Genomic DNA, 12,475 nt, shown 5'->3' with positions numbered 1-12,475 from the left:
TACGCATTTGGCAGAGAATCAAACTAAAAATAAGGTGATAGCGGAATAGCGAAGTAGTAGAACTGGAAACGGGCGAAAAGTTATTAAGTCTTCACGCACAAAACACTAAATTATAAGCAGCGAACTTGGGCAGCGTAGCGAATTGCGGCGAAATTATAAAGACTGTAATCATAGCCAAGTGGAGTGGCTGGCTCTCGAAACTGTGAAAAATTAATCAATAAAGGCAACCGTAAATGAATTATCGATTATGTAAATTTGTGTTTGATTTCAGCCATTTTGGTCCGCTTTTATAGACCGCTTGCACCCATTCAGCGGCCATTAATGTTGCCACTGTGCCACTGCAACAGGCCCCCAGCCTCAATTTCCGGCCATGTGGGCCAAGCTGAAGGAAGGCGAAAGGAAGGCAAGTTCAATGTTTATTTCCCAATTCCGTGGAATTGCGCATACGCTACATGGGACAGAGGACAGTTTGGCTTTCGGCCAAAAGCCCAAGGGCCCATTGATCAATCAGTGGGCTGGTTATGAGTTTTCTGTTTCTCAGAGACTCTGGCTATGGTTCGGTTCTGGGAGGCAACAGTTTGTTGCGCTCCGCTGGCCAGAAGCCGCCACTCGACCGCCTGGCCTCTCCGCCGCGCTTCGGGGCCCGCACTTGACTCCATTAGCCATCCCAAAGACGGCCGGAGGCGCATGTGGTCACAGCTTGGTAGCGCCAAAAAGCGCACCAGTCCCGTTAATTAACGCAGCGGCGGCTACGATTTAATTGCCCTGGGGGTTTCGAGACTGCCCCCAATCCCCCCCAATTTATTAATTAGTGCAGCGAGTTTGTTGGCCAACTCGGAGTCCACTTGGAGTCCGCTGGGTCTGAGAAGCACTGTAAACAAGTGGCGTATAACAGTGGAGCCCCACTGCGCCTGCGTTCTCTCCTGCGGCTGTCATATCGCAACCCAATGAGTGTCAGTGTGTCACAACGAGCACACAGGCGAAGAGGCCATTATGCAATTTTATGCTGGCCTGCCGGGCGGGGGGAGGCGGCAGGAGAAAGTGACTGCGAAAGTTTGTTTTCGTCGGCCGGGGTGGTTCCAAGATGACTCATCGTCCATCTGTTGGTAGCCGGGCTTCTTGGGTCTTGGGGCAATCGTCGTCAGACTTTGGCAGAAGTCGCCAGACTAGACTTAAGGAGCCCGGGCCCAGGCGCCTCAGAAAAATCGATGGCGGTCCATCCGAAGGACGCGATGGCAGGCGGCCAGATTATGGTTTCTGCCTTCTTGTTGCGCCTACTGGGCTCGGAGGCATGCGCAGTCCAGGCCGCTTTGTTTGCGATGGAAAGTGCTGTGGCCATAAATATTAAGTGTCCCGAAAAGCACCTACTGGGCCTGCCAATCAGTTAAGATAAGGCTTCTCAGAACTGGGCCAACAATTAAAGGATTAGGGGTGGTCAGCAGCCATTTGGTTATGAAGTCAATGCTTTCGCAACGAGTAAGTCCCCTCCCTAATGGTCTCAACACTAAAGGTCCAAACAACTTTTTGCCAAATCACTTATTTGCCTTGGTGATCTCACAAGCAAATAGATGACATGGCACACGAAAATTATAAACTCCAGTCATTAAGATGTTTTTTCGGCTTTTATATTTTCCTCGAAATTATTTTTAGCCTCACAAAGAAAAAAGCTCAAGCTAAAACTTTGCAATTAAGACAACTAATGAAATGGCAGAAATAAATCAAGTTTTTGCCAAAAACTGAAGCCGAGAGCAGAGAAATTGTAACGCCTCGTTGACGCTTTCAAAGAACTCGGGAGATCGGCCATGCCCCATAACCAGATAACCATGGAACTCCGTTACACGCTTGTACCAGGTTGACTGTGATTGCGGGTCATGCTTAAGCAATTCCCAGATCTCCCATCTCGTTAGCCGAATAGCCGAAGGCCACAACACAACAATTCCCATTGTTCTCCCCGGGGAGAAGGCGACTAAATGGGTCACTGCGATGGTTGAGGTAGATCAGACTGGCCGCGGGCTATTAGCAATTATGCTCAGAGAAACGTGCTTTCTTATTCTGATTTTCGTATGCTTAGCCACAGTCACTAACTAGATCAAGTGCTTCTACCATTTACATTTCTAACCAAACACTCAACTAGGATAACTCAGTGACGATCTTCCACGATTGATTTTCCAACTACTCACCACCGCGCTTCTTTTCGGCCAGGGAGGACTTCTGCTTGCGGGGCATTCGAAACGATGTCCACAGGAAGGAGCTGGAGGCTGGCGAGGAAGTCAGGGAGGACTTGAGGGACTTCTTGGTGTACGGGCGGAATATGTCCAAGTCACTGCCACCGGAGGAGGACGCCGACGAAGTCATGGACTTAGTGGTTGTGGGGATTCTCGATGTCTTGGCCGAGTTGTTGCTCGGGTTGGTAATGTTGTTGTTTTGGGTGCTGCTACTGTTGTTGTTTAGGAGCTTCTTGAGACCGCCTCCATCCCCCTTAGAACCCACGCCCGTAGTGTCGCCACCTCCTCCTCCTCCGCTGACACCGCCGCCCGCTCCCAGGCCCGCATAGAGCTTGCTGAATTTCACTTCACTGGGATGATAGTCCTTGTAGCCATATTTTTTGGCCTGCACATTTTTGTGATTTTTCAACATCTGCTGGAAGTCCTTCCAATCGGCAACCGTTGGCAAAGAATACGTGGACACGGACGCGGTTTTTTTCGAGTTTAGACTTTGCGACGAGCCATAGAACAGTGACACGAACTCGTTGAGGCCCATTTCCGGAGCATGCGCCCTCGGAGGCACTCCCAGTGGCTCCCAAACCGCGAATCGGGCGAATATATTCAATCTGTTATACCACCACAAAGAGCCGCGCCACGATACTCGAAACACACGTCCGCCGGTTTGAAAGTTCAGCGCGAAAATAACCGCGGATCCGCTAACAACAAAGTGGCGGGGCCTCGGCGGCTGCCTCTGCCAGCGTTGGCGTCGCTGCCTCCGTCGCCGGCTATTGCTTGAAACTCCAACACTAAGCCCCAACTTCGAAACCGAACTCCAACTTGGCTTGCAGCGACTGCCAGCAGTTCACATATGCTTGTACTTGGTAGTGCAAGTGGGAAGCCAGGCTCTGGACTACACACTGTTCTTAGCAATTAAGGCGGAATTTAAAATTTAGGAAATTATTTGAAAGAAACATTTAATTTTTTCAATTTTTAAAAGAGTGCTTCCGAAGCAGATGCCTTTTTGACACATAACTCCATGCGTTCTCTGCTGCTCCAGCCATCGCTTTAGTTTTCGTCAAAGTTGTCACTGACATTCGCGTCACAGTTGGCCGGCGGAAAAAGCTGGCTCTGGGCCTGGCCAGGTGAGCACATGCTAAGCACAACACAAAGCCGAAGAGGCGGTGAAAACCGCGGCAGAAAGAACACAGCTCATTAAAAGCCACGCTCCAGTTAGAAGCTAGAGAGCCATAAACTGATCAGGTTTGAAGAGGTTTAAGCTGGGATAATTATGAGCAGCCAAAAAAGCCCTCTTATCGGATAAAATTGGCCAGATCTTGACCCCAATCTCGCATCCATGGATGTGCGGCTAACAAATCGGAGGCAAACAAACTTTGATTTCCAGGAACTGAGATTACGGTAGCGTGTACCGGACATCGGGTGTAATCAGAAAACAGAAAGTCTCGGATTAATAAAAATCGCCCGCTTACGTAAGCCGGCCCGAAACAATTGGTTTATTGAAGAAAGTGTCCGACAGAGAAAATCACGAACCCCATTTCCCGCCACTCTCGTTACACAGTCGGCGATGTTTTCCGAATTATTTCCAAAAATCCGTACGCTCATAAATAAGCCAATCAAGGTATGCATAACCGCCGAAATGCGGCGTTCTCACGCCAAAATATGTTATTCAAATACCCATTGCACAAGCCCTAAGAGCCTCTCGGAATTCATGCAACATTTGGCTTCGGTTTTAGCCAACTTTTGTGTGCAAATAGCGGAGGTCTGTCAGTCTTCTGGCATAAATTAGTCGTGCGAACTGGGCTCTTGAAGTGCTCGCTGACAGTTCAATAGACTCGTACTTTGAAGATGGGCTTCTTAATGCAATTATTAATCAATAATTATCGATTGCCGTTGGTGGTCCGATCAAGCCATCTTCTTGCAAGGCCCAAGATAGCCGACTTGCGAAAGCGGTTTCGTGTGTGGGCCCGTATGAATTGCAAATTGTAGTGGAAACGCTAACGTACTCAATACCGAAAGCAGTAATAACTTTTTACGTTTGTGACGTGGTAGGTTTTTGCGTTGGTTACGCATGGCAGAAACCGCGAAAGAAAAGTAAAAGTGTTTCCAAACATCGAATACTGGAAAGGTGCGTGTCGGTGTTTGATTTCTGCCGAAGAGGGTCGGCCATTAGCTTTTTGCAGTTCCGATTGCCGTTGCGATGCCAGTGCCAGTCTCCCTCAACAATCCGTATCTTCAGCTCGAAAATGCAAATTGCTAGCCCTAATAGACTTCCCCGCAGTTCTTCTAGCGCTTGAAGTGTGCCATCGAGCCGCGGGAAAAGCGCTTGACAATTAATCGGGCAAGAGCGTGAAAAATGGCCATAAAGACAAGCCCACGACAGCGCCGAAATCAATGAACTTGATGTGTGTAGGCCATAAATTAGAGTGAAAACAAGCCGTCAGATAATGGGCTGTCTTGGCCACACACAAGCCTGGCAGATACTCCTCGAGAAACACAAACCGCCAAAAAGAGTTGGCGTGCGTTTAAGAAAGACATTTCTCTCATGAGTACCCAACTAAAAATATACCTGGTGGAACCAATACTCTATGATACTGTCACTAAGGCCAGGGCTTAAAAAACGCCAAATGACAATAGATTTGACCACTTGTTAGGGTATCTGAACCACGACTCTTGGCTAGCTACAACTTTCTCGCCGTTTTTTCACATGCGGGCCACAATCACGCACCATCAAAATTAAATGACAACTTAATTGATTGCCTCGCCCGAAGTGGCTGGTGTGAAAGCAATAAATAAGTTTGATAAAACAGATTTTGAAGAGAGTAGTGGGTGAAACCAGAGTGGCTCGAGCTGAGACTCGAGCCATTTAGTCAACCATTTAGCTTCAAACAAGCCGAAAGCTGCACTTTCGAGGGGAGGTGCGTGGGAGTGCCTGGGGGTTGGCTTCTGGTTGGTTTCTAGATGGGGGCGGTGGAGCACACACCAACGCCCAATGCAAAAGCCAGAACAACAACGAGCCCCTCGTTGAACATCAAAGCATTTCGCTTAAGCGGCCAGTAACGCGTAGCGGCATAAACAAGTTGCGACATTTGTGGATGAAACGAGTGTGGGGGCCAGTACTCGCAGAGCGTGTGTGTAGGAACCACCTGCCAGGGGGGTCAGGCCCTCGGTTATGTAAGCATTACGGGTGTGTGAGTCCGAAAACAGTGGCAGTGTACCGGCCAACTACTGAGCAGGGCGCGTATGAAGCCTCAACTTATGGACTCAGTTAGTAGTAGAGGTGAAAACTTTAGTGCAAAAAGTGTTAATGGGCCGCCACTAGAATATCAATATGGAATAAGTTCTTTCTTTCCAATCAAAGTGAATTAGCCAACAAGTTGAAGAGACAAACCCCATTAAGATAATCCCCGCACATTAGTAAAATGCCACTAGTGCCCATCCCAAATCCAAAAGCTGCCACGGTGACATTGAAAACAATTCGAGGCGTGAGCGGCATTTAGCAGTAGAGCGAGTTCGGAGCAGGTGCCAGTCGAGAACGGGGCTAGTCCAGATGGAATAGAAGTGTGTGACAGAGGCCTTGTTTCCCAGTCCCCGATGTCTAATTAGGCGTCTTAATATTAATTAGAAAAGTTGCGAAACCTAAAGCCGAAAACTGTCCCTAGGAGAGCGATTCGCAGTCGCCAACTTTTCGCAGACAAAGGCTTGGGAGGGCCGCCAGAAACCAATTCAGCTTGAAGCTTGGATTTCGTATGCTTTCACTCCGTGCGGGGTTTTCGGAAATGGGGTTACGATCGATTCGAATTGCTCTGAATTTTGTAATTATCTCGTTCGAACCTTTTTGACACTTACCCGCGGAAACGACGCCAGTCGAGGGGCCTCTGATGTTGGTTATGGACTTGAGCTTCGTCGGCTGCTGGGGGGTTTTGATTGTGGCTGTGGTGGCGGACTTGGCCACCACTCCCTTGGCGGCGCTGATGGGCGTAGTGGTTGCCGCGATGGCTGGAGTTCCATTCAATCGTTTGTCTGCAAAGAGGGGAGGGAGAAACGATTAACTTTCGCTGAAATCCGGGTGAAGACAGGCCTAACTTAAGCATACTTTTGGGCCGCTGGTTTGAACCACGGTAGGACTCACGGCTTTCTTCGTACATTTCGTACATTTCGTCGTTCTCGCTTCCCAGATCATTTCCACTCGAATTTTTACGGCCAAAAAGATTGCAAATATATCGACCTAAACCCATTATAATTCTGTTGTTTTTATCCTCTCTACCCTGAACGGCGACCGGCGTCCAAAGGCTTACAAAAAGAATAAAAACGTTTACCAAACTTATCTGTACTAATGTAGAATTAGATCTTTTGATTCCGACGATAGAAAAGGTGCTGTATTTACTGGTTGAAGTGAACGTAGTGACAGATAGACTGAAGCCCCCAGCCAGGCCGACTTGATGATAAAGCCAAAAATCTCCACCAGGCCTACCAGGCTATCAATGCATTTCGGATGCCAAAATGCAGGGAGCGCAGCAAAAGAACAGAGGCGGGCTCTGGCCAGGCGACTCCCGGGAGCTGCACTCGGCACGCCACTCGCCGCCCAGCATGTCATAATTTGACCAAATTAATGAAATCAAAAGAAAACCAGTTTCCATATTCAGCCTACGACGCAACGCATTCAACGCTTTATTTGCCGCTGAGGAATGCCGAAACAGAAACACCTGTTTTCCAGCCAACTGCACCGGCAGGTGCGTGCGGAAAGCAGTTCAGTTGGATCTTTACGGCAAAGCAGTGCTACGAGTCTATCCAAGAACTCTGACTTGGCACTCCACTGGCAAGTATTCGGAATGCCCCCAAAAGATACCATGTTGCGGTTTGCTCAAGCAGTGCATGTTGCCAGGTGCAAGTTCTGAGAAGAAAGCAGTTTTGATCGTTAACTGCTTAAGAGAAAATATGCAAGGTCTTTAGAGAAGACAGCACTGAAACAAGAAAATACACTGAAAATACAGGTTTCCTTGAATAATTAGCATAATTTGCTGTAGCTGCTTCTCCCCCCGTCCCGCTGCAAGCACACGACTGCAGTCCCTGGCGGACTGCTGACCTCATGGCCACTTTGGAGCCGGAATCTTCCCGATTGTTTTGGGTAATTTCCGATTACTGAATTACTGAAGAGTTCGTCTTCCCCCGATTGGCGACGCTCGGGTTTCAATGCTAACCGCAGAGCCGAGAAGCAAAAAGCTGAACTCCAAACAGCGCCAGAAGCCATAAATGGCTAGTACAAGTCTAGGCGGCAAAAACTGGCAAGTACAAACAGTGCGATCGTGCCCGAAAAAAGAGCTTACAATGCCACGAATGCCAATGTCAGACACGGACTCGAACTCCAATGCGATGTCGGATGACGGATGACAGATGACGAGGAGCCACCGACCACAAAGAACTCTACTGGGCGGCCCAAGACTCAGCTCGAAAAACGGGCAGTAATTTTGCTTTCATTTAAAAAAAATTAAGATTAAGAGGCCCACGCGTGGGCCATCGTTAAGCAATTACCATGCCGGCCACTAACCGGATTTCTGTCTTCAATTCCGTGGGCACTCGTATCTCAAAGATACAAAAGGTGCGAAAGTGCCGACGACTCAATCGATCTTGCGCAATTATGCCAATAATCATTTGGATGTTTTCCTGCGGCCAGCTCGTCGGACGAAGCGCTATCGAAGGCGTGGGTTAAGTAGGCAAATGTAGGCTTATTTTAATCACGATTGCCCCATAGCGCCACCACCTGAATACTGAACCATGTTAAGTACTGCGCTTGTGCGGCGTTTAAAGGCTACTAAGTTAACTGGAATCTCGTTCCGTGATGGGAGTACCAAATGAATAATAAAAAAAACTTATTGGGCCTAAAGGTCATAAAAATAAATCAAGTTCTAATCATAGTCATTATAAAAGCTAAAAATAGCTTAATAGTGACAGATTCTTAAGCTTGTATTTCTATACTCTGCCGGCTATATTATTGAAGCATCGGTGGTTCAGTGGTAGAATGCTCGCCTGCCACGCGGGCGGCCCGGGTTCGATTCCCGGCCGATGCAAAATCCTTTTTTTTTAAATACTCTCCCTTTGATTAAACTTCAACATAGAAAGCAAATTCACTCTAAAAATTAATTACAATATTTTTAAACGCTTGGCCCATTACTTTTGTTCTTCCGATCAGGTTATTTCTCTTCTTGGCGACTTTCACCAATGCCGAAATGGGGCATCGGTGGTTCAATGGTAGAATTCTCGCCTCCCACGCGAGTGATCCGGGTTCGATTCCCGGCCGATGCAGTTCTTTTTATGAAGATGATTACATTATTTTTATCCTTTCTTATTCAAAAATTATCATGGTTTATAAAATTGTAACATAACAATGGGAAATCTGACCTCGAAACGTCACAAGCATCGGTGGTTCAGTGGTAGAATGCTCGCCTGCCACGCGGGCGGCCCGGGTTCGATTCCCGGCCGATGCATAAATTAATTTTTTGTCATCTATCAATTATTAAACTTTTTTCTATTATTCACTAAGGTATATTTTTGTTTTTTAAGAATCCGTAAAAAAAAACAATGAAAACTATATTTGGCTTAATAAAAGATTCGCTATTAGAGTTTTGGACTGCCCTGCAAATCCGGTTTTTCATCTAGTGTTGCGAATTTTCCAGCTCCAAACGAAAATTTCATCTTCGCAAAGATGCATTTTCGCAGAAGCATCGGTGGTTCAGTGGTAGAATGCTCGCCTGCCACGCGGGCGGCCCGGGTTCGATTCCCGGCCGATGCAGAATACCTTTTTTTGCACATACTTTACTCACATGAGATTAATTGCACGAAATTGAAAGCAAGCAAAATGGATCTTAATTAGTACAAGAAATTCCAGCCGCGAGCAAGAGCCGGGCCAAGCTAGTTTTTCCCTGTTCCTAAGCATTGAATATGCAAAACACGTTTTCACCATCGTTTTCCACGCTTTGTTTCCACGACTCTGCGAAAAGAGCGCGATAAGCATGCGCTATTTGCATTTGCCGGGGACTGATCGCAATGCGATCGGGATGGGGGTAGAGTCATTTTAAATTGGTCTCTTCGTTGGGCATTTTATAAAAAGAATGCCCGGAGGCCGCCGAGAAGACTCCAGCGGAGGAGGCATTTCTCCTAGCGTCATGAAGACCAATTTAGTCTCAGCTCAGGGGCGAGCACAATGAATTTCCCTATTAAGTCTAATTTGTGCAGGCTCGCAAACATTTGCATGAACCAGGCACGATCATAAAAAAATAAAATTTTCAAGGGCCAAAAAGATGGTTGCATCGGCCGGGAATCGAACCCGGGCCGCCCGCGTGGCAGGCGAGCATTCTACCACTGAACCACCGATGCTCTTGCGATATTGGAGTCAAAGATTTTCAATGAAATTACCGATTGGGGGAGCTGAGGAGAATTAAGCTAGAAACGTGTCGGAATAGATAAGAATATTTTACATATGTGGGAGCCCACAAAATATTGATTAGAAAACCGAAAGAAACTCATTGGAATTTACATTTTCTAGACCATTTTAAGTCTTCTGAGTCTTATGCGACCATGTGACTCACCGGCAATGACTCAACGAGCCGAAACTGTGGAAAATTCCCAGGCACATATTGCGCCGATTTATCCTGGAGTTTGGGGCCCGCTGCGAGGAGCCCGGAGACAAAGTGTCACCCCAAGCCAAGCGGTTGACACGGCGCAGCTGGCAAAGATTTGTTTTCCTCAGAGCGGACTGTGGGAATTAAGTGCTAAATTGTATCTGCACCTTTCATTCCATCTGCGGATAGCGGGCACTGGAAGCTGCGGCACGCCCTCAATTGAAATATAGCCGTTTCATGACTGGACTAGGAGTGCTGCGGACTCCATGCGGGCGGGTTTAGCAACTCATTGAGGGCAACAAGTTGCGCATTTCACCTGAGCGATGATTTCGCATTTAGCTGTGTACGAGGTCCGGGAGTACTTCAAGGGGAAAAGGTCAGAAGCTGACATCTTATCATTATCAAAAAACAAAACTGCTGTTCATTAAAGAAACTTAATCCTTTGTGTTATACTCTTCACTGCCAAGTTACCTCTCTAAATATCCAGTACATGATCTATGTAATAATTTCAAGCTTTACCAAAATTACGAAAATTCCCATGCAGCATTCTACATCTTAGGTAATCGCAATGTCACACCCCGAAACCATTAGGTCGTCAACATACAAAATTATATAAAGTTTATGGGAATTAAGCACTTACGCATCGATGTGGGCGTGGACGTTGTAGATGATTTGTTGCGCGAGGATTGTCCTTTGGACGTCTGCTGGGTCTTGGGTGGCGGACCGAGATCGGTTGGCGATATGCTCAGATTGCGCACATCTCGCTTCTTGGCAGCTCCTGCAAAGACAAACAAAAGACGACAGAGTGTGAAAAACTAAATAATACTATGTTCTTCAAAATATCATAAAATCAAAATATGAATGCCGGCGAATAATTTATGCGGGAACACGTTGCCTGACATTGCGAAGCTTTTAAGTGCCTGGTTGGGTTGAGTTACGTACTTGGATGCCCATTTAATAACTCAAAAGCAGAAACGATGCGTAGTTTTGTGAATTGTTTTCCACCATCCGTTGGGGGTCTGCGCTCCCCGCTGCATGTATTTGCTTCCATAATTGAAGTGTCTGCCCCACAAAATACACAAACATGGGGTGAAATTATATTATGCGTGTTCAGAAATCTATTAACTCGCAAAGGGTGGGGAAAGTGAGCTCCACATGAAAGAAATCGAACGAGACTCTCAAGTGCTTTACTTTTGGTGAGCATCAATGTGCGGTACTTTTGACTAAATTTAGAAGCTTAGACGCAGAATGCTGCTGGATCTAGATGGCCTCTTCCCCCTAACAGCTTTCAACTTTCCTCACAGGCTAATCCCATTTTCCACAAAGTAGTTATCTTGCCAGCAATCAATCATATTTCATGCTCGGTCCAGCACCAATCAGCTCCGATTCAAGTTGGCTTTGCTTCCTTAACGACCCTTTGTCCGTCTTCATCGATTGGATGGGCCGGGCCCCATCTCCAGGTCCAGTGGCCCGACCCGGCACTTGTTAGTCTAAAATTGGGGCCGCTTTAGGGGCAGCCAGGTAATCAACAAAGCCCGTACAGCAGCAAGCGGCAAAAATTCATTTCCGACTCAACCACAGAAGCAAAACCCAAGCCATGAGCTACATCAGCAGCTGCTGCTCCTCGGACAAAGTAATAAATTTTATTTTTAGCTGTCGGCTAATTGTACTGGACATGGACATGGAAATAAAAGTTGCACGCGGGGCTTAGGACAAATAAAAACTTTTATCTCCGCCACTGCAATTGCCAAGTGGTGAGCGTTGCACCGAGTCACGTAATCCTACGAGGACTAACTGGGATTATAGCTCGCAATGGCCACAGATTAGTGTGGACTATAAATGGAATGAAATGGTACTAAATATATGCAGAACATAGAAAAATTAAATATATTCCAATATAATCTTGGAATATTTAATATAAACAAATAAAGGCTAAGACTTTAGGCTAAAAGACTTGAGACTTTGAAGTCTTTAGCTCTTGATAAGGGGCCAGAGTATTATGGTTATTGGAATATTAACCTTCTGAGATAAACTCCACAGCTCAGCTTAGTGGTCATCTATCGTTGAAATAGGCAAGATGCTAAACATTATATTCTAGCTTCTACTATTCGCGACAATTTCACTCAAAATCACTTTCGCGTTTCAGAAGGGGATTTCTTGGCAGACTCAAAAGCGAGGAGGAACTTACTGCAAACACCGAAACTATTGAAAGCAAGGGTATAATAAATTTTACTGAATTGGCTACAATATGGTAATAGCCAAAAGAAAGGCGTATTTGTCTCTTCAGCTACTGGAAAAACGAACCCAGCAAAGGGGGCCAAGGAGGACAAGGACATATGGATGCTGATTTCTTCTGGATAAAGCGTATTTTCATTTGCCAAAATTAAATTATGTTTCAAAATATAGGCGTCCGTTTAACGCAAATGCTTGACTTTAAATATGATTTTATATCAACTAAAATATATTTCTGAAAGTGGTCTCGTTTTATTCAGGATTAATAAGACAATATTTATATGTGTCAAAAATTACCAATTTTTTTTAAGTGTAAGTTGTAAGTTCTTTTTTTTTAACATGAAGATTTTGAAATATTTTACAAATATTTCGAACACGGTTTTTTACTATATTCGACGTTATAAA

At 46.1% G+C, this 12,475-nt stretch overlaps 1 protein-coding gene and 5 non-coding genes across 10 annotated transcripts in view; 4 read left to right on the top strand and 2 right to left on the bottom strand.

Moving 5' to 3' along the window:
• The window catches only part of toc (toucan), a 73,948-nt gene that overhangs the window by 13,638 nt on the left and 47,835 nt on the right, over window positions 1-12,475 (bottom strand). For 3 of the 5 annotated variants that reach the window (XM_043213838.2, XM_043213840.2, XM_017248447.3), the window contains 2 exons: window positions 10,479-10,616; window positions 6,069-6,242 (listed from right to left, as the gene is read on the bottom strand). In XM_043213838.2, the coding sequence (XP_043069773.1) occupies window positions 6,069-6,242; window positions 10,479-10,616 (312 nt within the window). Of the gene's footprint in view, window positions 1-2,180; window positions 3,222-6,068; window positions 6,243-6,315; window positions 6,622-10,478; window positions 10,617-12,475 lie in introns of those variants that run through there. The other 2 variants (XM_070277548.1, XM_017248438.3) reach the window with 2 other exon arrangements.
• Window positions 8,217-8,287, top strand: TRNAG-GCC (transfer RNA glycine (anticodon GCC)). The gene has a single exon. It is a non-coding gene; the product is annotated as a tRNA-Gly (tRNA).
• Window positions 8,452-8,522, top strand: TRNAG-CCC (transfer RNA glycine (anticodon CCC)). Its single transcript has one exon. It is a non-coding gene; the product is annotated as a tRNA-Gly (tRNA).
• On the top strand, window positions 8,634-8,704 carry TRNAG-GCC (transfer RNA glycine (anticodon GCC)). Its single transcript has one exon. It is a non-coding gene; the product is annotated as a tRNA-Gly (tRNA).
• On the top strand, window positions 8,939-9,009 carry TRNAG-GCC (transfer RNA glycine (anticodon GCC)). The gene has a single exon. It is a non-coding gene; the product is annotated as a tRNA-Gly (tRNA).
• On the bottom strand, window positions 9,523-9,593 carry TRNAG-GCC (transfer RNA glycine (anticodon GCC)). Its single transcript has one exon. It is a non-coding gene; the product is annotated as a tRNA-Gly (tRNA).

This window comes from Drosophila bipectinata, chromosome 2L, assembly GCF_030179905.1.
Source record: "Drosophila bipectinata strain 14024-0381.07 chromosome 2L, DbipHiC1v2, whole genome shotgun sequence".
NCBI lineage: Eukaryota > Metazoa > Arthropoda > Insecta > Diptera > Drosophilidae > Drosophila > Drosophila bipectinata.
This window is presented reverse-complemented; position numbering and strand designations above follow the sequence as displayed.